Genomic DNA, 23993 nt, shown 5'->3' with positions numbered 1-23993 from the left:
TGATCTGTACCCAGGATCTGGCAGCATTGAACTCCACTGTACATAGGGTTAAAGTGAGCAGCTAACAGCAAAGTGTATTCCTTTAGCCCTCAGAAAACAACTTGATGGGCGACAGCTGAGTGCTGGTGTCATCCTCATTTTACAGATAACAAATTTGATGCCCAGAGACCTGGACTTGGGCCAGAGGGCAAGGTCACAAAGCTAGTCAGCACCTGGCTCCAGAATGTGTGTGTGTGTGTGTGTGTGTGAGAGAGAGATAGACACACACACACACACACACACACACACACACCAGTGTCACAAGCTTGTAAGAGGCCTTTACAAATCCAAATAAAAGGTGTATATAATTAGGTCTGAACTGCTACTGTTTGCCATGTATGGTTGGAATTACACTAAAGTGTCTTCAAGGAAAGCAGTTTGATGGTTCTTCAAAAAGTTGAAGATACAGTCATCATATGGCTGACCTAGCACATCTACTGAAGCATATGTTGGGTCATAGTTGAGCACTTAACCACCGTGTCACCAGGTTTCCTTTAGGGGTGATGAAAATGAACTAGATTGTGGCAACATTTACACAGTGTTTTGAATGCCTAGGATGCCACCAAATTGCACATTTAAAAATAGTTTAAAAAGGCAACTTGTGTGGGAGGAGAAAGGGGGAACTGACCATAATGATTGATGTATAATCGCCCCCTTCCCCCTAGGGTGACGAACAATAGAAACATGGGTTAAGGGAGACAGTGAATAGTGTAAGATAGAAAACTAATAATAATCTGTAATTTACCAAGGGTTCATGAAGGTGGGAGGGTGGGGAGGGAGGAACAAAAAGAGGAGCTGATACCCAGGGGCTCAAGCAGAAATTTGAAAAGGATGGTGCCAACATACTGTGTATACACTCATGTATAAGTCAAGTTTTCCAGTACATTTTTAATGCAATTTTTGTGGTAAAATTAGGTGCTTCAGCTGATATTCGGGTTGGCTTATAGTTGAGTATTTATATGTTATATACAAATGTGCTTGATAACAATGGATTTATGGATTGTTATAAGAGCTGTAAGAGAGAGCCCCCAATAAAATTATTTATTGGAAACCCCTCTGTATTTTACTGCACTGAGAAAACCTCCAAAACTTTCAGTTAAAACAAAAAGCTGACCAGGAAAGTGAATCCATCTGTGTAGCGTGTATCCTCAGGGCCCTTGGCCATGGTTGGGGTGTGGTGAGCCACAGGGTAGGCGCTGCAAGAGGAGGTTCCTTGTTGCTGTGCACATAAGGCAGACTCCGGGGTCCTGTGGAGAGTGACCAGAGGGTGGGCAGGTGTGTAGGCCCGGCAGAGTGCTGCAGGGAGTGGGCTACTGGCTGGTAAGCTCTCTCTTCATCTGGCAGCTGGTTTGTAGAAGCAGTGTTGCCACCTTTGGAGGCTCGAGGGGCATTCACAGGCTTGAGATTTAACCTCAGCTTAAAGTCAGTTCCATCAGGACTCGGGGCTCTTTGCTTTAGTTCCACTGTAAGTTTTCTCTTTCATCTGCCAGTGAAAGTTTAAACAGAAGGGAAAGGGGTAACCAGCCGAACCAGCCCCAGGATGACTAGAATGACCCCTGGTGACTATGATGCCTGCTTTTAGGAGGTCCTTGTGTTGGGGTGAGGATTGAGTCCAGTTCCTGGGTGTGTAAAGGTAAGTTAGTGGGCCTCTCGTTCAGGTGTGTCCTGTAGGAGCCAGTGTCCATTGGGCTTTTCTTGGACATCCTAAGATGACACATGCTCTTGTGGAGCAGGAGTCTAACTCTGAGAGGCTGTGAGAAACACCAGCCCAGAATGGTCAACCGGTCTAAGGCTGAGCCAAGTTGCTTGAATTATCAAAATAGAGCACCTCTTTCACTGCTGTTGATACCCTATTGCAAGGGGGTGGCACTCACACAGCTGGGTGACTGTTCTTCACTTCTCTCAGCCCTTCCGGCGCCAGCTTTCAGGACACAGTTTTTAGGTCTTAACCTCTTTTACAGGGACCTACTCAATTTCTTTGCTTCTCAAGGGGCTAAGTAGTTGTTTTCGGCTGGTAGCCTAAAGGTTGATGATTGAAACCTACCCAGTGGCTCCATAGATGAAACATGTCTACTGTGTAAAGATTATAGCCAGGAAAATCCTGTGATGCTCAGTTCTACTAACCTACTGGCCACCGTGAGACGGAATCAACTCACTGATCATGTTTTTTAATAGTCAGTTTCTAAAGCTGCCCAACCAGTCGGACTTGTGCAGTGATGGGGCATTCTCTGTCTGAATTAACCTTACATGAGCCACTAGCACACATATCAAGTGAGCTAGCCAATGTGCCAGGCTGCCACAGGAGCATTGCAGCTTCTGGGCATGTAACCCATCCACACTGGCAAGTCTTTGAGAGGACAGAGTCATTGTGGCCTGTGTGGTCACTGGGGTGTTCTGGTGGAGGAACATGTAGGTACGTGATTGTGCAGGTGTGGAATTCAGAGACTGGTCTGGGCTAGACTGAGGGCTTGGCAGGGAGGGTGGGGACAGTAGAACTGCCCTTGTGGGTTTCTGAGACTGTAAATCTCAGAAGGAGAAAGCCCCATCTTTTTCTCTCAAGAGTAGCTAGTGGTTTCGAACTGCCGAACTTGTAGTTATTAGCCTAATAGGTATGCCAATCAAGTGTGACACAGGAACTTGGTGAGGGCTAGGGGGTGCTTTTTCGGGAAGTTTCTATCAGGTAGTGAAAAGTTCTTCACTCCCCAATGGAATCCATTTTTTTTCCCTGATACTGTCTTTTTTTTTTTTTTTTTAACATTCAGTCCACACTGCTTTCCACACTGACTTCTGGGAGCCACGGCCTTTGTGGGCAGGGGCAGTCTGCTCGACTGTTGGTAATTGTGTGTGTGAAGTGAGCATAGGTGACACACACCTAGAACTACAGACAGCTCTCATTGTGGAAGGTGCACTAGATCTGCCTCAAGTGGAGATTGAGATCGCCTAAAGGGAAGGTCTGCTGCAGAATTCAGGCAAGGTGCTCTGGGGGCTCCTGTGGGACTGACATGGTAGACTTTAGCCTCTTCCCTGAAATCCCTTGGAGGGGTTTTGGTGGCAGGACTGGGTGCTGAGGTGGTAGGGACTGCAGTTTGGACCAGCAGGGAGGTCTCCTTTATCCTCTACTCTGTGCCTCTAATGAATGAAATCATCTTACAGGCTTGTGAAGTGTGTTTATTTTGAATTTATCATTGAATTCTTATTAACCTTGCATAATGAGTGGACACTCAGGTCCTACCCTAGCTAGTGGGCTGTAGCCCCACCCATTTTGTGGCCTCAGCCTGTGGGCTCGTACCAGATCTCATTTCCTTATCCACCCTGGGTTGTCGGTTCACCAGTGGGAAAGAGCCTTGGCAGCGTAGTGGATTCTGTGTTGGGCTGCTAACTATAGGTCAGCAGATGAGGCTTCTGTAAAGCCTCGCAGCCTTGGAAACCTAAAAGGGCAGTTCCACTTTATACTGTAGAAACGCTATGAGTCAGCATTGACTCGATGACAGGGTTGTTGCTTTCTTTGCGGCTAATGCACGCAGTGAACATGTTCAGATGCTAACTGAACGGTTGGCGATTTTGAGTCTACCCAGAGGTTCCTTACACTAAAGACTTGGTGATCTCCAAAACGAAAGAGCCATTTAAAAACCATCTGGAGGACCTTTACTCTGACACACATGGAGTCACCATCAGGTGGAGTTTACTAGATGCCTCCCTCCCCCCCTCCCCAAACAAGCTGATGAAGCACTGGGGAAAAACAATCGTCTATGCCGGGAAATTTGGAAGACCAGGTACTTGGTCAACTGACACGAAGAGATCCATATTTGTGCACATTCCAAAGAAAGGTGACCCAACAGAATGCTCAAACTGTAGAACCATAGAATTGATAACTGCATGCAAGTAAAATTTTGCTGAAGGTCATCCAACAAGGGTTTCAGCAGGACATTATTGACAGGCAACTGCCAGAGGTTCAGGCTCAATTCAGAAGAGGAAGTGGAACAAGGACTATCATTTTAGATGACAGGTGGATCTTGGCTGAAAGCAGAGGATACCAGAAAGATGATAGCTTGTGTTTTATTGACTGTGCTAAGGCATTGGACTGAGGGGACCATAACAAACTGGACAGCCTTGAGAAGAATGGGAATTCCAGAACACTTGATTGTGTTCATGTGGAACTTGTACGTGGATGAAGAGGCAGTTGTGCAAACTGAACAAAGGAATCTGCATGGCTTAAAATCAGGAAAATTGTGCAGCCAGGGTTGTATGTTCTCACCATACTCAATCAATTTGTATGTGGAGCAAATCATCAGAGTAGCTGACTTTATGAAAAAGAATGTGGCATTAGGAGTGGAAGAAGGGTTATTTAATAAGTTGGGATAAGCAGATGATACAACCTTGCTTGCTGAAAGTGGGGAGGACTTGAGGTGCTTGCTGATGTAGATCAAGGGTTGCAGTGTTCAGTATGGATTGTGACTCACTATAAAGAAGACCAAAATCCTTACAACTGGACCAGTAGGTAACATGATAAATAGATAAAGGATTAAAGTCCACAATGAGTGCTCATGGAAGCAGTAGTCAAGAGATCAAAGGATGTGTTGCCCTGAGTAAATCTGCTACAAAGACCTTTAGACTACAAAAAGCACAACTATTACTTTGAGGAATAAGGTGCTCCTAACCCAAGCACTGGTATTTCCAATTGCATCATATGCACATGAAAGTTGGACATTGAGCAAAGAAGACCGAAAAAGAATTGATGCATTTAAAGTGTAGTACTGGAGAAGAATATTGAAAGTACTATGGACTGATATGTCTTAGAAGAAGTAAGGCCAGGATATTCCTTAGAGTCAAGGATGGCAAGACTTCGTTTTACATACTTTGGACACAGCCAGGAGAGATCAGGCCTGACAGTATGATGCTTGGTAAGGTGGAAGGGCAGCGAAAAAGAGGAAGGCTCTTAATGCGATGGGTTGACACGGGCTGCAACAAGGGGTTTGGGACGATGGTGAAGATGTCACTGGACCGCACCGTGCAGTGTTTTATTCTGTCACGTATAAGGTTGCTGTGGGTCAGACTGAGTTGGCACCTAACGACACCAGTAGATGCCATTTGTCTCTGTTGCATATAGCCCAAACCTAGAAATTGTTTTTGTGTATGAGCTGTGGTAAAATTGTGTTCTTTTATGTAGCCTTTTGCATAGATTCCTTGGAAAAACAGGTTGTGGGATTTTTCCTCTTAGCCCTGAGAAGCTACTTTTGCCCAAGTTTTTGTTCCTCCAGTGGCTCTGTGGGAGTAGGACTTGGTGATTTAGACCCTATGGTGCAGTTTTACTCTTAAATGGGAGCCACTCGGAGTTGAAACTGACAGTGGTGCACCAGTGTTGACTTGACAGCAGACGTGTACCAGGAGAGGTTATATGTCCCTCTAGAGAGCATCCAGGTCTTTGTGCTGGAGCCTTTTAACCCTGGCAGAGGAGAGCTCAGTTCTCACTTCACTGAAGGGGAAGGGGAACTTCTTAGAGCTTTAAAGCCTCCAGACCCTTGAAGTGGAGGAGCTGTTTCCAACGTACCTACCAGTATATCCCACCCTGAGGCATTTCTGTTTTTCTTCATGCATGTTTTCTATATCTGGATAATAGTGAGTGGATACACACAGTCTTTAACAGAACCTTTGCCAGTGTAACAGTTTCTACATATACAAACCAGTGGCACTGATTATGTTCATCATGTTGTTTAGCCGTCACCACTATCCTTTTCCAGATTATTCCAATACTGTTCAAACAGAAACTCAGTGCCCACCAATTACTTCCCCTTGCTTTCCTTTCTCCCACTCCTGGTAACTTGTTAATATGCTTTAGTCTGTCCATTGACTGTTTCACTTAAGTAGATCATTCAATATATGTCCTTTCATGTATGTCTTTGACTTAGTATGATATCTTAAAAGGTCATTGTGTTGTGGCATGTACCAGAACTTTGTATCTTTTTATGGATGAGTAATGTTCTGTTGTATGGGTGGGTCACATTGTGTTTATCTGTTGATGAACATTTAGGCTATGCCACGCCTTTCAGCTATTATGAAAAGTTCTATTATGAATGTGGGTGTACAGGTTTCTGTTTGTGCACCTGTCTGTCTTCACATCTTCCAGGTACTTACCTAGGAGCAGAATTGTGGGACATAAAGGAACCCCCTGGGAATGCTATTGGGTGAGTGTTAGCTAATCTCAAGGTGAGCAGTTCAAACACAACCACTTCTCAGGAGAAAATAGAGGCTTTCTGCTCCTGTAAATATGTACGGTCTTGGAAACCCACAGGGGCAGTTTTAACTCTGGTAGGCTCAAAATGCTAACCTTGTGGTTAGTAGGCCAATGTGTAACTAGTTACACCACCATAATTTCTGCAAACATGCACAGAACCAGCTAATAGATAAGGACGCCAGTTTCTCCACAGAGACATCAGCAACTGTAATTTTCTGTATTTGTGATCATTGCCATTCTGTTGGGGTTTTAATCCTTCTAGTGACTATGGAATCCCAGGGTGGCACTAACAGTCGCTACCCTCTGAAACAGGCGTCCTCAAACCGTGGCCTGTGGGCCACATGCGCGCTGCAGCGCCCCCCCCCCCCCATTTATCCAGCCGCCAGGCGTTTTTGCCCTGTTTGTTTTTTACTTCAAAATAAGATATGTGCAGTGTGCATAGGAATTTGTTCATAGTTTTTTTTAAAAACTATAGTCCGGCCCTCCAATAGGTCTGAGGGACAGTGAAGTGGCCCCCTGTTTGAAAAGTTTGAGGACCCCTGCAAGTCTGAAAGGTTGGAGCTGGCACCCATCTAGAGGTACTTTGGAAGACAGGCTTCTGAAAGGTTACCTCCTTGACAATCCTATAGGACAATTCTGCTCTGCATACATGGGGTCTCAATAAGTGATAATGAACTCAAAGGCATCTATTAGCAGCAGCTGTGGCTAATGACATTGAATATGTTTTCATGCACTTACCGACCATTTGTATATCCTCTAGTGAAATGTCAGTTCAAGTCCACGCATTTTGCAATTTTACTGTTTCTGTTAACATCTCTCCAGTATTTTAACTTCTGAAATGCCTGGGTACATGTTTAATTACATTTTAAATCGCAATGTTTAATTGCGATTTTGGTCAAACTTGGTTGTCCACCCAACAATTCATACACACGGGCCTTCCTGTGCATTCTTTAGCAGAAAATGGGTCAAGGAAGTGACTTCAGTTCCAAGCTAATGTGACTCTGGGCCATCGTCCTGGTCTGAAGGTTCTGCCAACTCCTATCATGTTAGTAAGCTGGGCACCACTTAGTTTTTCTAGTCTCAGGGTCATAGAGGCCAAGGTTCATGTGGGTCTCGTTGGACTAATTGTTTCCATGTGTCTCAGAAGAAGAAAGACCCAACATTGTACCATTAATGGTTGCTCATGAGCAACATCAAAGTAGGGTGTAGAACACTGTTAGTGTGAACTATGTTTGCCAATTTTGCCCAGGTTTTTAATAAAGTTTATGCTGGAAGTGAAATTTTTTTTTTAGCATAGCTGAACAGAAGCTGTTGGTTCACCTGCCTTCTCTGCGCACACTGGTATAGTGAGGCTTGATGCCACCCTTATCTTCACCCCCTGTGCCCTCTCTTTGCATTAGTGGAGACAGAAAAGCTCTAGAGTGGGGTGATTCTTTTCCCTGTGGCAGTTTTTTTAGTTGGGCAAATTTGGGAACTCTACAAGTTGTTGGCCTCAGGCAAAGTTCTGGATTTCTTCCAGTATCAACTTTCTCCTCCCTCCATGGAGGAGCCAGGGTCTGTGTCAGCTGTGTGTCTGAAGAAAGTGGGCGTTTTGGGACCATTGCCATTGATCCAGGGCATGAGCCTTCCACTGAGGGATGCTGAGCTGGGCCTAGAATAACATTCATCCAAAAACTTGTTGATCTTTCTAGTAACCTGTGCAATGTCCACACTTGGAGAACTGGAAACAACCCAAATGGGAAACAAGTGGAGAGTGGTTATGCAAGCTGTAGCCTGGGTGATGGGGTCCTGACTGTCACATGACAGTTAAAGGTGACAGCACATAGCGTACTAGCAGACACATAACATTGATGGTGTGAACTACCCTGATTGTGTGTCTGTGAGATAGTTGGGGACATGCATGTGGTGCTGTTCTGTTGCTCTCTGTCCTGATAGTTTTCTACAACATCAAGGAAGGCTGTATGTGTGGACCTCACTGGATAGGATGCACAGGAATCAAATTGACTGCATCTGCTCTATCAATCAGATGGAGGGCAGAGGTCAACATGGAACACAAACATCTCAGTTTGTATGCAAGTTCAAATTGAAGTGGAAGAAAATGGAAACATCCACAATGAAAAAAAAAAAGGCCCTTGATGAGATTAATTTACACAGTAGCTCCTAAACATCTTTTACAAGTTCGCATGTCAAGAAGATGACAGATGGCACCACCTTGGTGAAACTAGAGTATTTCCAGTTACGCGCACCTCCCTTCCCCCAAGACCCCAGCAACCACCGGTCTGTTTTCAGTTTTACATTTGTTCTTTTTCTAGAATGCCTTGTGGATGAGATCAGTGTGTGTGTGTTGTACACCTTTTGAGTCTGGCATATCACATCTGTCTTAGTGTATATGATACCCTGAGGTGGAGAATTTCAGGAAATGCATTTCATTGCTGGGTGGCTTTCTGTTGACTGGGCGGACCATGGTTTGTTTAGCCACTTCCCAATTCAAGGACAGGGGGCTATTTCTAGTTTTCAGTGGTTATGAATAAAGCTGTTCTAAATGTTTATACACAGGCCTTTGTGTGGCCATAAGTTTTCCTTCCTTTTGAGTAAATACCTACCAGTGGCATTTGTAAGTGGGTTATTAGGGTAAGTGTATATTTAACTTTTTAAAAGTGGCCACACTATTTCCCACCAGCAGTCCACACGAGTTGTAGCTGCTTCCTAACTTGATCGGGACGTGGGGTCGTCTGTAGTTTTCTTTTTACTTTTGCATGTGTGAATGCATTTAATAGGTTGGCAATGCTATCTCAACTTGGCTTGAATGTGCACTTCCACTAAATGACGCTTAGCATCCTTTCATGTACTTGCTGGCCACATAGTGTTCTTCGATTCTTTGCCCCTCCCTTTTGAAAAATTGGGTCAAGAGAGTTCTTCAGTATTCTAGAAACAAGTCATGTTAGATTATGAGTTTTGAAAATACTTTTCCTCAACCAGATGACTTTTTGTGGTCATTTAAGAAAAAATTGTATTGTGTGTGCACACAGGTGTGTGCACAAGCACATGAGTTCAGTCTGTTTATAGATGACATTCATCCCCCCCCCCAGCAATTTTTCTGTTCAGCTGGAGATAAACACTTCATGCTCCACTAGGCAAAGCTTCATAGTACACATTTTTTCCACTAGGTGAGCACAGAGCAACTTGCTCTGAGTTAGTGCACCCAGTGGCATTGCCTGGGAAGGTCCTCTTTGGTCACAGTGAATTTTTTCATAAAAGCAGTTTCACTCAAATCTTAATTTTTGTGAAGACCAATTTAAGAGAACAGCGTGGGGCTGTGAAATTTTGTTTTCTGCTCAGGAAAAATGCTGCAGAAACTGTTGTGATGTTGAACACAGCTTACAAGGCCAGTGCTGTTGGGAAAACTCAAGTGTATGAGTGGTTTTCTTGTTTCAAAAAGATGAGATGTCTATTGATGACAAACCTCCTTTTGCTGGACATCTGTCAACTTCCCGTATGAAATTGTTAACACAATTGTGCTCAAGACCTATGATGGACCATTGAAGAGTTAGGGTTGTTATCTGGACTATATTGGAGCTCTGTCCAGTTCATTTTAATGGAAGATTTGGGAATGAGAAGAGTCGCTGCAAACTGGTTTTGCCAACATGGCAATGCACCTGCTCACACAGCCATCATTGTGCCCGTTTTTTTTTGGGGGGGGGGCGCAGAAAAACAGCATGCCCCTCTTGCTCCACACACCTTACTCACTTGACCTGTGACTTCTCTTTGTTTCTGCAAATGCAGAGGCACATGAAAGGACAGTGATTTGAAGATATAGAAAAGGTGAAGAAAAAAAACAAGGGCGATGCTGTTAGCCATCCAAACAGATGAGCTTGAAAATTGGAATCACAGACTTGACAAACGTAGTAAGTGTAATGGAGAGTACTTTTATTGTTTCATTAAAAAAATTAAATACTTTGGAAAAATTCCCGTTTCTTTTGGGTACCCCCTTTGAGTCCCTGTTTCTTCACCTCTTCCTGCATATGTCTGTTGTAGAAGCCCGTTTGAGGTTGCACACTTAGTGGACTTGTCTGCCAATTTTACAACCCCACCCGCTCTTCTGCTGGGATGGGCCCTAGTCTAGATAACTTGAACCTTCCTGCCATCCACATCCCTTTTCTTCTGCCAGAAGACTCTGAGTCGGTGACTGCTGAGTGAACACATAGGAGCACATATGTCTCTGCAAAAGAATCATGTGACTTTCTGTAAAAATTACAGCATACTTCCGCAACCATTACTCTGACTTGGGAGGATTTATTTTTAATGTATTTGAAATGGGCCTTTTAATGTACTTGGATCAGCTTCTATTGGTGACACTAGGTTTCAGAGGAGGTGGTGTGGGGGCAGAAGCCTCTGAGCCAGGCCAAGGGAGCAGCTGCAACCCTAAACACAAGTGTTCCAAGGGTCTGCTTCAGGGAGGAGGCTGCTGCTGTTTGCTGAGCACCTCCTTGCCAGTGGAGCACCAGGTCTGAGAACTAGCAAGACTGTGAGGGGCTCTCTGGTGAGGCCGAGTTGAGTAGATGGTATGTTTAACTAGGGGCGAGTGGTTTGGCGTTCTCTCCAATAAGCTGATTTTCTGGTTGGAGGAAATGAATTGTTAATTTCAGCTCACCTCCCAAGTGGCCTGGAAGCTGTGGGGAAATGGCTCTGCTGTCGACCGCAAGTGGCTCTTACGTGCCGAGAGCCAAGCAAGCTTGCAGTGCTTTTCTTGACAGCCTTCCGAGTTAACCACAGTCCTGTTGTGACTGTGCCAAGATTCGGGCAGAAACAATCCGAACATTCCAGCAGTCTGTGTTTGCGTCTGTGGACTCCTGCCCTGCATGTCCTTGGCAGAGCCACCAGCATACTGTTGTTTAACCGTGATGCATGTTAGGCTCAGACTGTGATTGATTACGCCTGCTGAGGTTACTGTAATCGGGTGGGGGAGCCTGTATAACCCCTTTTGGCGATTGTTGGTGGCTGTAGAACCCTGATAGCAGGAGTCTGCTAGTGGCATGGGTTATGCCTTGGGCTGCTATCCACAGGCAAGCAGTTTGAAACCATGAGATGCTTTGAGGGAGAAAGACAAGGTTTTTCTATTCCCCTAAAGATTTACTATCAGAAACCCACAGGGGCAGTTCTGTCCTGTTCTGTAGGGTCACTGTGGGTCACACTTGACTCAGTGACAGTGAGTTTTTGTAGTGTAGGCTGCTTGTATGTCTGGCTCTCAGTAACTCTCCGATCTTGGACATGGACTTCCTGTTTGGGTTTGTCTGGTAAAGGAGCTTGCAGAAGCTGACTGGGCAGATGGAGATCGTACCTAGGAGGAGCACTCCTCTCTTCAGCCTGCCCCACAGAGGTCCCTGCCTTGGAGTTCCACACGAGCCAGCTGTTTTCTCCCTCTTACATCATCCCCTGTGCTGACCTCATGTGGACCAGGTGAGGGCTCTCCTTTGTGGAGTTCACAACTCTCCTTGCTTTGTCCCAGGCGGGGCCTCTCCCACTGGATCTTATCCTGCACAGAAGCAGATTTAAAAGCGGGTACTCTTACCTGTATGCCCAGAGAGAGCCTCGTGCAAATGTCAAGCTCCCTGTATTTGTCCAGTAGAGAAAACAAAGGGTGGTACTTGTGGGCTTGCTGGTTTTGTTGAGTCAAAGACCTGAAAAGCTACTGCATCCCCTTAAATGATGGTTTAAAAGTAATGGAAGGGCAGGGATAGCACTTCTGATCTCCTTTGTAGATTATTGGTTCCTTAAGGGAAAAATACTACAACCAGTTGCCCCGGAGTTGACTCTAACTCATGCGGTTCCACGTGTTATCATTTGAGTAGACACATTGGTTTTCAATGACTGGGACTTTTCAGAAGCAAATCATCGGGCTTTTCTTTCGAGGCATCTCTATGTAGATTTGAATCTCCAGTCTTTCAGTGAGTAGCTAGTGCAGAACTGTTGACACCAGCTTAGATTTTCTCAGCAACAGAAGAAAACACGGCGTGCACCTGGAGGATGGTCAGGCATGTACCTTGGCACAGCCGACCCCACTGTTCCTTTGGCCTGGGTGACAGGTTGGGTGGGAGGCCGAGTCCTCTCTGACCTTCCTGAGATGAAAAGCACCACAACAAAGTTGCTAGATGTGGCTGACTGCACAGCCAGAGAATAGGGAGCTCGCTGGCAGCAGCTTCATTTTCACATCTGTGACCACCAGTGTGGAAGGGATTGGTGATTGTGAGCGAGCATTTGAAAGGCACTGTAAGACAGTTTATGCATACAGTGATACCTCAGTTGTTGAATGCCCCACTTTCCACTTCTCACTCAAACGGCAGAATTTAAAAAAAGAAAATCAGTGTTCGTAACTTTGATAATCCAACTGAAAATCTGACTTGAAAAACCCTTACGGGCCAAGTGAGTCATGTGTCCTCTCACTGAGGACACAGGGTGACGCTTCAGTCTAAGCGCAAGCTCTCGCTCATTCAGACAGACATCATACAGTGCTTGTGTTAGTGTTAAAACATTCCTCATTGTACTTTGAGTAAATATCTTAACCACGGCTCCAAAGAACGTGATACCGGCAGTAAAGCGAAAGAACTGAGAGAGAGAGAGAGAGAGAGAGAGAGAGATAGCAAAATCTGAATGCCTGACTGATTTGGTAGCTGAATGCAACATAGCTAAGTTGACATTATCAACGTCTTGGGGGTGGGGGCTGTGATTAATGTAATTAACCACAAAACCAAGAACCCAGACCCTGGAAGAGGATGAGAGATCACCGTTAGTTTGGACGAACCAGAACAACTGGACAGCCATAGCTCATCCGAGACCCTGGTAGGCGAGAAGGCTAACCGCGTCCGTAGTGATTTGATGACAAGTGGTGAGGGGCGAGTGCTGAGCAGCCCTACGTGTTCAGAGCCAGCTAGGGCTGGTTCGAAGAATTCCGAGGGAGCCGCAGACCCAGGGTGGTGAGGCACGGGGAGGGGCAAGAGCAAATAAAGACAATCACGCCAGCGAATGTGCGCCTGGATTTGCTGAATCCGGAGAGGAGGCTGAGGGTTTCGTTCCCCAGCAAGTGTTTGCCTGTGAGGAAGCTGGTCCGTTTGGAGGAGGAAATGCCCAACGGGAAGGCACACTGTGAGGGCACAAGCCCAGGAAAGACAGGCTCACTCTGTGTGTGGAATGCTAGTGGAGATTTTAAAAGTGAAGCCTACAATAGTGAACCATTCCGGGGAAAAACAACAACAACAAAAACCGTTTTTTTAAAACAATGAAAACTAAGATACTATACAATGTTTATACTATACTATACTATACTATACAATGTTTTCATATTTAATGTACCATATTGTGCTTAGTTGTTTTAAGGGGGTATTTCCACAACCTAGAGCTGTTAATTATTTGTGAAAGTCCTAGAAAAGGGAATTTATAAGTGTGGTTTTTGGGCTCCAGAACCAGTTACTTGGTTTTCCATTATTTCTTATGGGAAAAATATGTTCTGTTAATGACCTTTTCAGTGTTCTGAGTGAATTGAATTCATCACTGTAGTTTGTTTAGTATCATCAAACCAAGAGATAGGTGTTACAATGTTACAAAATCCCACAGGAAGCTTCTGGGACCGCATGGGCCACCAGCACAGAATTTTATTGTGGCTGTCAGACTAATGTCCGGCTCTTTTCAAATGTTATTAAAATCGCTTGACCTGTTGAACATATACTCAGTGCTGTCCACACCTTTAAGACTGAGCATTACAGAGTGTTTGATGTGGCACTTGTGACCAGCCAATAACTGGCCACAGCAACACTAAAGGCTGACTTAAGCTAGGGTGGTTTCTTGAGAGAGGGGAGATGCAATGGTGGAGGGTGGGGCCTGGACAGCACAGGCTGGTGCATTCCAGGGAAGAGCTCCAGAGTGCCAGGATGGCCAGGTGCCAGCTACAGTAAGAGCTGACTAGTCTGGCAGAGCCTGGGGCACCATGAGTTACCAGGGACACAGGATGGCCAGGCCCTTGCCCTCCAGGCACTTCAGACTATGGGGTGTTGGAGCTGGAAGCAGAGTAACTTCTCAAGTTGGCTCTAGGATGGGCAGGCTCACCGGGTGCAGTTTGACACCATGTGTTTGTTTCCCTGGGCCCCTGACCCCTTTGAAGAATCTCTGATTGGCAGCCGACTTGAAAATTCCATAGATCACGAGTTGAGAGTTGGTATTAAATGGAGAAGCCATCCTGTCCCAAGCCTGATTTTTGTCCATTCCCTTTCTGGAGAACTTTGGAGCACGGACCCTGCACACCATCTCTTTCCTGACAACAGTGCTGCTGTTTCCTTCCTACACAGGACCCTAGAGGCCAAGCCCCAGCCCCAGCCCCAGCCCCCACTGATATCTTCCTTCCTTGGGAACCAGCAGAGGTAGCCCAGGAGCTGGTTCTGTGGACCTCTAGGATACCACGCCTGTCGTGGGCTGCTGATCCACCTGCATACTGAGATAGCTTCCCCTGCAGAAAACAATCAGGACAAGCCCATGCCGAGACGTCTGCCCTTGGGTCAACTCTTCCAAGCCCAGCCAATTAGACGCTGCTCTGTCTAGCCCTTCCTGGGCTCTTGACTTCTGGGTTGGAACTAGGCAGTAGAGTCGACTCCGTGAGGCCCAGTGAAGCTTCTCCACCTTGATGGTGGAAAGCATGCCAAACGCCCATGTCTGTCTGCCAGATGTATAGGGGCAGCCAGTTTCTTCATATGTCTGTCTGTCACAGCTGCAGGAACACAGGGAAGAGCAGGAGAGCTTCACTTTCTATCAGGAGAAACCTCTACTGTAGGTGACTTATGTGGAAACTCCCAGTGCTCCTGATGTGTTCTGGGGTAGGGGACCCTATTTATAGTTTCTCGATAGTACACTAGTTCCATCTTAGCTCGAAGGTAGAACCATCAGTGCGTTCTTACTAGGGCTAGTACTACCATGCTCCCCTGAAAATAAGACATACCCACAAAATAAGCCATAGCAGGATTTCTAAGCATTTGCGGGCAACCCCATCCCCAAGGTCGGCTCCCCCTGTCAGGTCCCAGTCGTTCCGTGCGGGCTGCAAGCTGGGGCACAGAGGGAGACATGGGCGTGAAAGTCAAAGTCTCCTCAGTGAAGTAGGGGGCTGAAGGAAAGCTGTGGCTGCTGTTGGACTCAGCACTGTGGGTCAATGTTCTAGAAGAAGACGACTTAACTATATTTGAATAAATGTAGATTGAGTTCCATACTTAATAAAATAAGATACCCCCTGTCTTGTTTTATTTAGTGTGTCTTCTTGAGGAAATACAAAGATAAGACAGTGTCTTTATTTTCGGGGAAACACAGTCGTGCTCCCCATCAGACCCTTTGAGTTCTGTGGGACAGGGGCCTGGCAACTAAACCAGTAGATGGCTCAGTCAACCGGGGGCCCACACTGTACAGGCACTCAGTTGATGATCTGGAAGCCACCCTGTCTCTTGAAGAGGCCGAGTCGCCTTTCTCTCTATCCCTGAGGAAAGGTTTCTTGTTTACCTTTGAAACCTATTTTTTTGACATGGAAAAATTTCCTCAGATGATTTACCAGCACTTGAATCCTGAGACTTCCAGTTGCTCTCAAGTTGACCCTGATCCCTAGTGGTCCTGTGTGTGTTTGAGTAGAACTGTTTTGTGGGGTTTTAATGACTTACTGAAACTGGATCGCCAGACCCTTTTTGTGAGGCACGCCTGGAAAGGCTCCAGCTTCTAGCCTTTCAGTTACTAGCTGAGCATTTGCACCACCAGAGGACTCCTTGCCCTGTGAGTCGGGGTAAAAATGGTTGTGCTCGGTGTAAGGTAGCTCGGTGTAAGGTGTGGTTGACATCACTCAGCTGTCATTACAATCTGCCAGGACGGTGGACCCGAGATGGACGGAAGAGGTACCCGACTGCTGTTGGAGAAGTGATGCGTATCTATCCTCTTAAATTGTCAGTTATCAGGCAGAAGGCACCAGGGTCCCCGAGTTGTAGTGATCTGGGGTTATACTTGCCAATTCTAAAAGATAGGTAAGTCTACTTTTCACTGAAAATAAGCGTCAACCACCCAGTGTTGAAAGGAGATGTCTGTTTTGGGCATCTGACTAGAGGTGAGTGAGAGGTCCAGTGGCGAGGGCTTGTTCTTTGGATAGGCCTTTTCGGCTTAATGTGTAAGCAGAGGAAGTGAGAGAAAATAGGAATGGAAGCTGTGCTACCTGGATGTGAAGTCCATCAGGGTTCCAGGTTCCAGACAGCAAGAAGAGAGGTGTGCTAAATTAAAAAAACAGACTCACCGCTGTAGAGTCGATTCCAACTTAGTGACGACCCTGTAGAACAGAGTGGTATTCCAATATTAAACACCCCTGTGGATTTCCAAGACTGTAACTCTTCACTGGGAGTAGCAAGTTTCATCTTACTCTGTGGGACAGTTGGTGGCTTCAAATCGCTGATCTGGCGGTTAGCAGCACAACCATTTTCCACAGTGCCACCCAGCCTCCAGGTCTGGTATTATAGTAATAAATTTCTCACCAAATGGAATCATAAAATATTTGTCTCCTTGTGACCGACTAATTCCACCCAGCATAGTGTTGCTGGGTTCATCTGGGATGTAGCTTGCATCAGGACTTTGTTTCTTTTCCTGAATGAGGAGCCTTGCTAGACCACAAGATATATTGACCACGCTATGCCTTCCATCCATCAGTATGTGGGCATTTAGACCATTCCCCACTCTTGGTTCTGCCCAACGTTGATGTACAAGTATCTGTTTGGGTACCTGCTTTCAGCTTATTCAAAAGACTTACTTTAAGCCTACATTTTTACAGCTGGGACCAACATGAAAATGGAACAGATCAGAAACATGAAAATGACCTGATTTTTGGAAGAAAGAGGGTGGTGGTGTGATTTCAGTAAGGGGTGTGTGTGTGTGTGTGTGTGTGTGTGTGTGTGTGTGTGTGTGTGTGTGTGTGTGTGTGTGAAATACCCACCTCCTCATCCTGTCAGGTGTGGAAGTAGTATCGAGGTCTTATGTGGGGCTAGGGTCCATACATTTGTGTTGAATTCTTGGGTAAACTCCCTTCTCTCCCAGTCTGTAACCTGTGTGTTTGGGTGGTGGCTTGGGGATTTGGGTTTGAATTGGATCTGATGTGGATTTTCATCTTCAGCACCCATGGTGTATTTCTTCACCTGAAAGTATAATGCATTTTGATGCTATTGCTATGGCAACTGGTGAACTCCAAGGGAACAGATTCTATTTTTGTGTTTTAATGCAGCAGCAGGATTGGGGAAAGCACACAGAAAATTCCAAGTCAGTGCTGCATTTTGAAGAGAGTTGAAACTGCCCAGGCCTGCAGTGACTCTCAGATACTATCTCTCTTATAAGCTGCCTGTCCCCACACTTGGTCTCAGTTTTTAATGGCATTGGGTTTTTGGAGGAGCTTGGTGGAAGCTGAATTTTAATCCCTGATACATCCTAGTGTTCCACTGCACTTGCCCTATCCGACCAGAAGATCAGATTGTTTTTCTTCCCGTGTGGTAAATATATTTGTAACAAATGTACTGTTGATTGAAAGCTTGGGGGTGCCTCTACCTAGAGGTGGCTTAGAAGAAAAACCTGTCAATTTATTTCCAAAATCAGCCCTGGGAAACCCTGTGGAGAACAGTTTACCCTTACTCACACTGGGTAGGTAGACATGACACCAACTGGTTCTTACTGGTCCTGTGTTTAAATCAGATGCCATTATTACCACAAAACAAAAACGGGGATCCCTTCCTCAGGGAGCTTTCTCCGACTTGCCCCTGGCTGAAGCTCCTGTGCCACCCTGGCCCTTATTTTCCCTGTCCCCAGTGCCCCTGTGGACACTCTTGCCCATGTGTTACATCTTTTCTAAGTTCCTTCCTTCCTCTTGGATTTGTCCAGTTGAATAATCCGTGTGGTGGTTTTGTCTCAAGGAATGGTGCCTGTCGGTTTGCTGCTTCTGAGTAGATTGAGAAGCTACCTTTCTCCTAGAATAACTGGAGAGGGATGGTGCCAGGTGGCAAGGGTGTGGAACTTGTTAAAGTCCTCCGGAGGTAGGAGGAACTCAGCCTTCCGGCGACTCAGCGCTCACTCTTAGAGACTGCCTGATGGAGCTACCTTGCAGGAAGGGGATGCAGGCATTGAGCTTCAGCAGGCTACAAGTCCAGGCCGCCTCCACTGACCTCCCCCATACTGCTGCCTATCCTCCTTGGCTGGTGAACGAGCTCATTCATAACCATTCACTGAACTTGCTCTGACCCGGCCCTCCATCTGCTGAGAAAGTGCCTTTCCGTGGATGCTGGCTCCAGGGCTGTCCAGCTAGCACCAGCTGCCCAGGGGACAGGAAAGAACAAGGGGAGACTGTGAAGCCTTCAGGGGTCTTTTCCTGGTGGGAAGCCTTGTGAGTTGGGGCAGGGTGCCTAAGAAGGGACTCATGTTTGACAAGGCAACTTGTAATTGCCCCACTTTCCACTGTCCCACCGCCAGCCTTCACTAGCTCTCCTCTCATCATAGCTCCCTCTTTGGTATGTTCTGTTCCCTCAGTCTGAACTCTTCATGTCAAATTGAGAGCAGTTGCTGTGGAGTTGAAATGGCAACCCTGCGCGTGTCAAGAATAGAACCGTGCTCCTTTTAGAAACAATGTCTGCTTTTTCTGAAGTAACCCCTTTCTCTGGACATAGCCAGCTTCTCAGCATGAATCTGTCCATGTGGACACTTGGAGTCAGATAGACGGATAAAACCAGCGTGAAATTCCCCACTGTGTGGCTAATGATTTGGGGATTGAGATTAATCCTGGGATTGGCCTCAGCCACTCTTCCCACTTTTTTGGGGAGGGGGGCCTGCAGTAGCCTGTTCTCCACCCCTTCCTCAATGTTCCCAAAGTAAAGGACATGGCTTTAAGGAGAACCAGGACTTCATCCTGGCCAGGGGTAGTGTGACCCTGGCGCCCCCCACCCCCAGACTCATTGGGCATATGTTGCCCTTGAGGCCAGGCCAGATGACAGCTTAGCTTGACCCCCTCCGAGCAGCACGCCAGCGGTGTGAGTCTCAGGCTTGGTTTCTCTTCAGAGCTGCTGAGACATGCCTCTTCCTCCCCCTTTTTTCCTTCTCATTAAAAATTGGGTTATTCGACATATTAAAGAAATAATAAATTGATTTTCTTAAAATTGTAAATTAGGTGGAGTTTTAAAGTTACACTTCCCTTTCTACCCCTTATTCACATTAATTTCATTCTTGTATATACTGGGGTTTTTGTTTGCTTTTGTTTTTTGCTAAATTATTTAAAAGTAGGTTGCAGATGTGATTGAGCAAGCATCTCTTTAGGCGCCGGGTGCTCTGTAAAACCTAAAAGACCACTATTTTGACATGTGTTGAGATTTCCCATGATGGCTCCAAGAATAGCCTAATTCCCAGGTTCTTTTAATATTTTAATATGTCATTTTGTACAAAGCAAGCTCATTTGGCACAGTGGATGGTGTGGATGGTGTCAGAGATGGGTGGTTGAGGGGCTGATGGTGCTAACCTCCCTCAACACAGGGCAGGGGCTGTGCCTCCTGGTATGAGGGGGAATTTTTGTTTTGCTGTTCTGAATTTTAATATGTCTTAGTTTTCAATCTCATGATTAAGTTGCTGCAGGACTTTAAATATGTTGGGGAGTGCGAGAGGGGTTTGTAGAACTGTTCCTCCCTCAACACAGGGCAGGGGCTGTGCCTCCTGGTATGAGGGGGAATTTTTGTTTTGCTGTTCTGAATTTTAATATGTCTTAGTTTTCAATCTCATGATTAAGTTGCTGCAGGACTTTAAATATGTTGGGGAGTGCGAGAGGGGTTTGTAGAACTGTTTATTAATAAATTTGAGCACTAGTCAAATATTTCTCATGAAAATATAATTTCCGAGCTGTGATGTGCTGTATGTGTGGTCTGTTACTGTTGCCCACTCCCCATCCTGACTCTGGTGAGCATGTGTGCAGGGCAGAACTACTCCATAAGCTGCCCGGCCTTAGCTATTTGCAACACCCAGGAAACCACTTAGAGATTAGTCCTTCCATCCTCCCCAACCTGAAGAAAAGTAAAGCATCTTGATGATTTATGGTACTTCTATGTTGACACAGTATTTTGACTATGTTGGGATTTAGGCACAGTGAGATACATTGTGAAAACGGTTTCTTTTTAGTGATTGTGACTTCTGGGAGGACTGGGGCGTCAAGGAACATGGTGGTGGAGAATTGGGTGTATCTGGGAAGTTTTCAGGGAGTAAATTTCACCATGTGACAGAATCCTGGTTGAAGTGCTGGCCTGCTACAGCCCAGGCACTTGGACACAGCCCCCAGGTTGGCTCCAGGTAGTCTGCCAGCTCACAGAGGGCCTGTAGGGAAGCCCAGGGTGGGAGATGGTGCTTGCTTTGTGTCCTATATGCCCCTTTCTCAGCCAAAGCCTAACAGAAGTGGATGCCAGTCCTGTGCTCACTAGGGTATCATTACTGCACGTGTGCCTTCATAATAAATACTTAAATGCTATACCCTGATGTCCGGGCCCTAGATTCCCTAAATGGTGGCACAATGCTTGCATTAGCTGAGACAGATAAGAACTTGGGGTTTGGTTTGGGCCCTGTGATGCACTGACCTGCCTCCTCCCCCTGCTGGTAGAGTTGACAGGTTGCCATAGAATTGATACTGTTTCATAGCAATCCCATGTGTGTCCAAGTAAACTAGTCCCCTGTAGAGTTTTCAGTGGCTGACTTTTCAATAATAGATTGTCAGGCCTTCCAAGGACCCTCTGCATAGACTTAAGCCTCCAACCTGTCAGTTCACAGCCAAGCTCACTATTCGCACCACGTTGGGCTCCTCAGGGCAGGGTCTTGTGGTAAATCCAGCCATTCTCAAAGGTATCCCCCTCATAGTTCATCTTTAAGCCATCCAGTCTTCAGTTGCTGTTTTGTAAACTAGGACCGAGGTTGTTTGTTGGTTTTTCTTACTCTGTCATTGATTTTGTGTCATTATCTGTTCTCTTTGCGAAAAGATTGCATGGTCCCGTCCCCCGTCCTGCGCCCCCCTCCCCCCGCCACATACAGGCACCCTTCCCCTTGGCCCAGTTCTGTGCCTGGGGGTAGGGAGATAAGAAAAGTGGCTTCTACTGAAAAATCATCTTAGTGTCTAGATACTTACAAATGTCACTCCCCCTCCTGGTCCGCCCCCCCCCCCCGAGCTATCTTTTAAAATTGAGCCCAACAATGATGGGCAGAGGGTGCCGTCATTGAAGAAAAGGTCACCCCTTAAAGCGCCCGCTCTAAGGTAACCAGGCTCTGTCTGAGCTCAAAAGTCACCTTGGGTCCTTGCCCTCATTCCATCTCCTTGAGTGGGTCTCCATTGAAGACCTGACTTGGTCTTCTTTCCCAAGGAGAGTTCCAGTGGCCATCACTGTGTTGTCCAGATGGCAGAGCATGGGTCTCTGGCACCGGTGCCAGTGCTATTCTTTGGACCCATCCAGGACCCGTGGTTGTGGGCGTGTCCAGAGGACGCTGCAGATTACTTTCCCATTGGGTGGTTTGCTCACTGGTTGATTCCAGAGGGCAGCATTGACCTGGATCCCTGGGGTCCAGTGCTTGGGGAACACCATCTGTGTCTATTTTCTAGCTTTAAAGTTTCATCTTTTTGTTGGGAATGAGAAGGATTTAGAGTGACTAGGGTGGTGTTATCTTTAAAAGCTTCCTTTCTGGCCACCCCAGGGACGGTCCAGGACTTTTAACCATCTTGTGGGATTAAACCCAGGTTCTTATTCTTAGGCTTTCCCTCAATTCTGTTCTCCTTTGTCCTCCCAAAGTACGCACCATGCCCCTCTGCTACCAGAGCCTCCTGTTCCCCAAGGCCCTGTGCTTGCTTCTGGCTGGGAACCCCCTCGGGCAGAGGGCCTGCTCTGCAATTGAGACTGTGCTGTCGATAACACTTTCAAGCAGGGTCAGGTGTGTTCCATCAGGACTGCTGTGCATAGTTCGTAATGGTGTGAAGTAGATCTGGTGCCACTGTTCACAGCCAGCTCTGTTGGGAAATGAGTGACTGAAAATAACTGTGTAAAGGGGGTGGGAGGGGTGTCACAGGTTTTAAGAGGAGTGACACTCACTTCAGCTGTGGAATTGAAGCCCAAGGCCCAGACTGAACGCGCATAGTCTGCATGAGTGACACCACTGTGTGCCTGGGACAGCTTCCCAGATTGTAAATGATGCATCCTGGGACTTTGTTTGAGAGGCTGGCAAGAGGCACACACTTTGAGTGGGCTCAGTGAGTGCTCCAGAAGGGCAGATTACATTAGTCTTAGATCCAGATAGTTGGCCATCAGTTACAAACCCAGAGATTGGCAGTTTGAACCCCCAAATTGGTACCGTGGAAGAAAGACCTTGCGATCTGTTTCCATAAGGATCACCGCCCAGAACACCCTGTGGAGCAGTTTGTTCTGCTGTGTAATGTGCAGGATCACCATGAGTTGAAATCTGCTGGATAGTTACAGGTGTGATATCTTTGCTAGAAATTGGAAAATGATAGGCTAAACACTCAGGTGAGTGAAAAAGTACAATTGCTAGGATTCTGATTCAAGACACGTTTAACATGTCTGATCAGGGAATGGCTGAAGACTAAAAGTTTTCCCGATAATAACACTTTGTCTTAGTCTTTTTTAAAAAAATCTTTATTGATATTCCGTAAGACTTATCCATTGGAAGTGTACAAGTTAGTGGTTTTTAGTACCCTCACAGAATTGTGCAATTATCCCAGCAATACATGGTTAGGCCTTTTCATCACCCACAAAGACAACTTCTATGCAGTAGCCATCGTTTTCTGTTTCTCCTTGCACAGGCCCTAGCAACCACTATTCTACTTTCTGCTCTCTTTTTTTAAAAAGATCATTTTATTGGGGGCTCTTACAGCTCTTTTAACATTCCATATATCAGTTGTATCAAGCATATTTTGTACATCTGTTGCCATCATTATTTTCTAAACATTGACATTCTATTTGAGCCCTTGGTATCTGTTCTTTTTACCCTCCCACCCTTGTGACCTCTTGATAAATTATAAATTTTTACTATTTCATATCTTACACCGAGACCGCTGTGTCTCATGCCCAGTGGTTTCTCTCCCATGCCCTCCTGGTATTGTTGTTGTCTTTAAGTCTTTTTAGGGGGCCTTCAAAAAAAAAATCCAGTCTAATCAAAACAGTGGCTCCTGAAGGAGATATTCTAGGCCAGTGAAATTGAAAGTAGAGAAATCAGTGCATAAAGTTAGGGAGACAGTTTTGGGGAGGTGCGACTCCAAAGTGGTGGTGGTGATAGATTTTCTCAGAAGACACAGGACAATCCAGGGACTTAGTATGAAGAAATAGAAAACTGCATTGGTGAGAAAAAGTCCAGGATAGTTGTGCTGAGGATTCCCTGCCTCTCCCCCCCCCCCAAATCAGGACTATGCAGCTGCTGATTGTTGGGAATAGCAAGAGCCGTCCAGTACTATTGTTTCATACTTGCGCGGCCCCTCCCCAGTCACCTAGATATATTTGTGGGCTACTCCTCTCCCTCCCATACCTGTTCAGCCTGTAAGTCTAACCAGCCATCTACTCAGATCCCCACTGTTGCAGGAATATGTATATAAAAGTATCTGCCCCTTTTGCTTTTTACTCATTTCAAACAAAAACTTACTTATTGTGACTTAGGTGAAGATTTA

The 23993-nt window shown here is 46.0% G+C and overlaps 1 protein-coding gene across 6 annotated transcripts in view; it reads left to right on the top strand.

The window, feature by feature from the left end:
- BRD4 (bromodomain containing 4) overlaps positions 1-23993 on the top strand; it is an 80233-nt gene that overhangs the window by 15803 nt on the left and 40437 nt on the right. The window contains exon 1 of one of the 6 annotated variants that reach the window (XM_075548377.1): positions 10155-10176. The exons of 2 other annotated variants lie outside the window; for them this stretch is intronic. Coding sequence is in view for 3 of the 4 variants with exons in the window: in XM_075548382.1 (XP_075404497.1) it covers positions 11718-11728 (11 nt within the window). In the remaining variant the exon portion in view is untranslated. Of the gene's footprint in view, positions 1-10154; positions 10177-11590; positions 11729-23993 lie in introns of those variants that run through there. 3 more of the 6 variants (XM_075548382.1, XM_075548399.1, XM_075548392.1) reach the window with 3 other exon arrangements.

This window comes from Tenrec ecaudatus, chromosome 1, assembly GCF_050624435.1.
Source record: "Tenrec ecaudatus isolate mTenEca1 chromosome 1, mTenEca1.hap1, whole genome shotgun sequence".
NCBI classification, from domain to species: domain Eukaryota; kingdom Metazoa; phylum Chordata; class Mammalia; order Afrosoricida; family Tenrecidae; genus Tenrec; species Tenrec ecaudatus.
The sequence above is the reverse complement of the archived record's forward strand: the minus strand, read 5'-3'. Positions and strand labels throughout refer to the sequence as shown.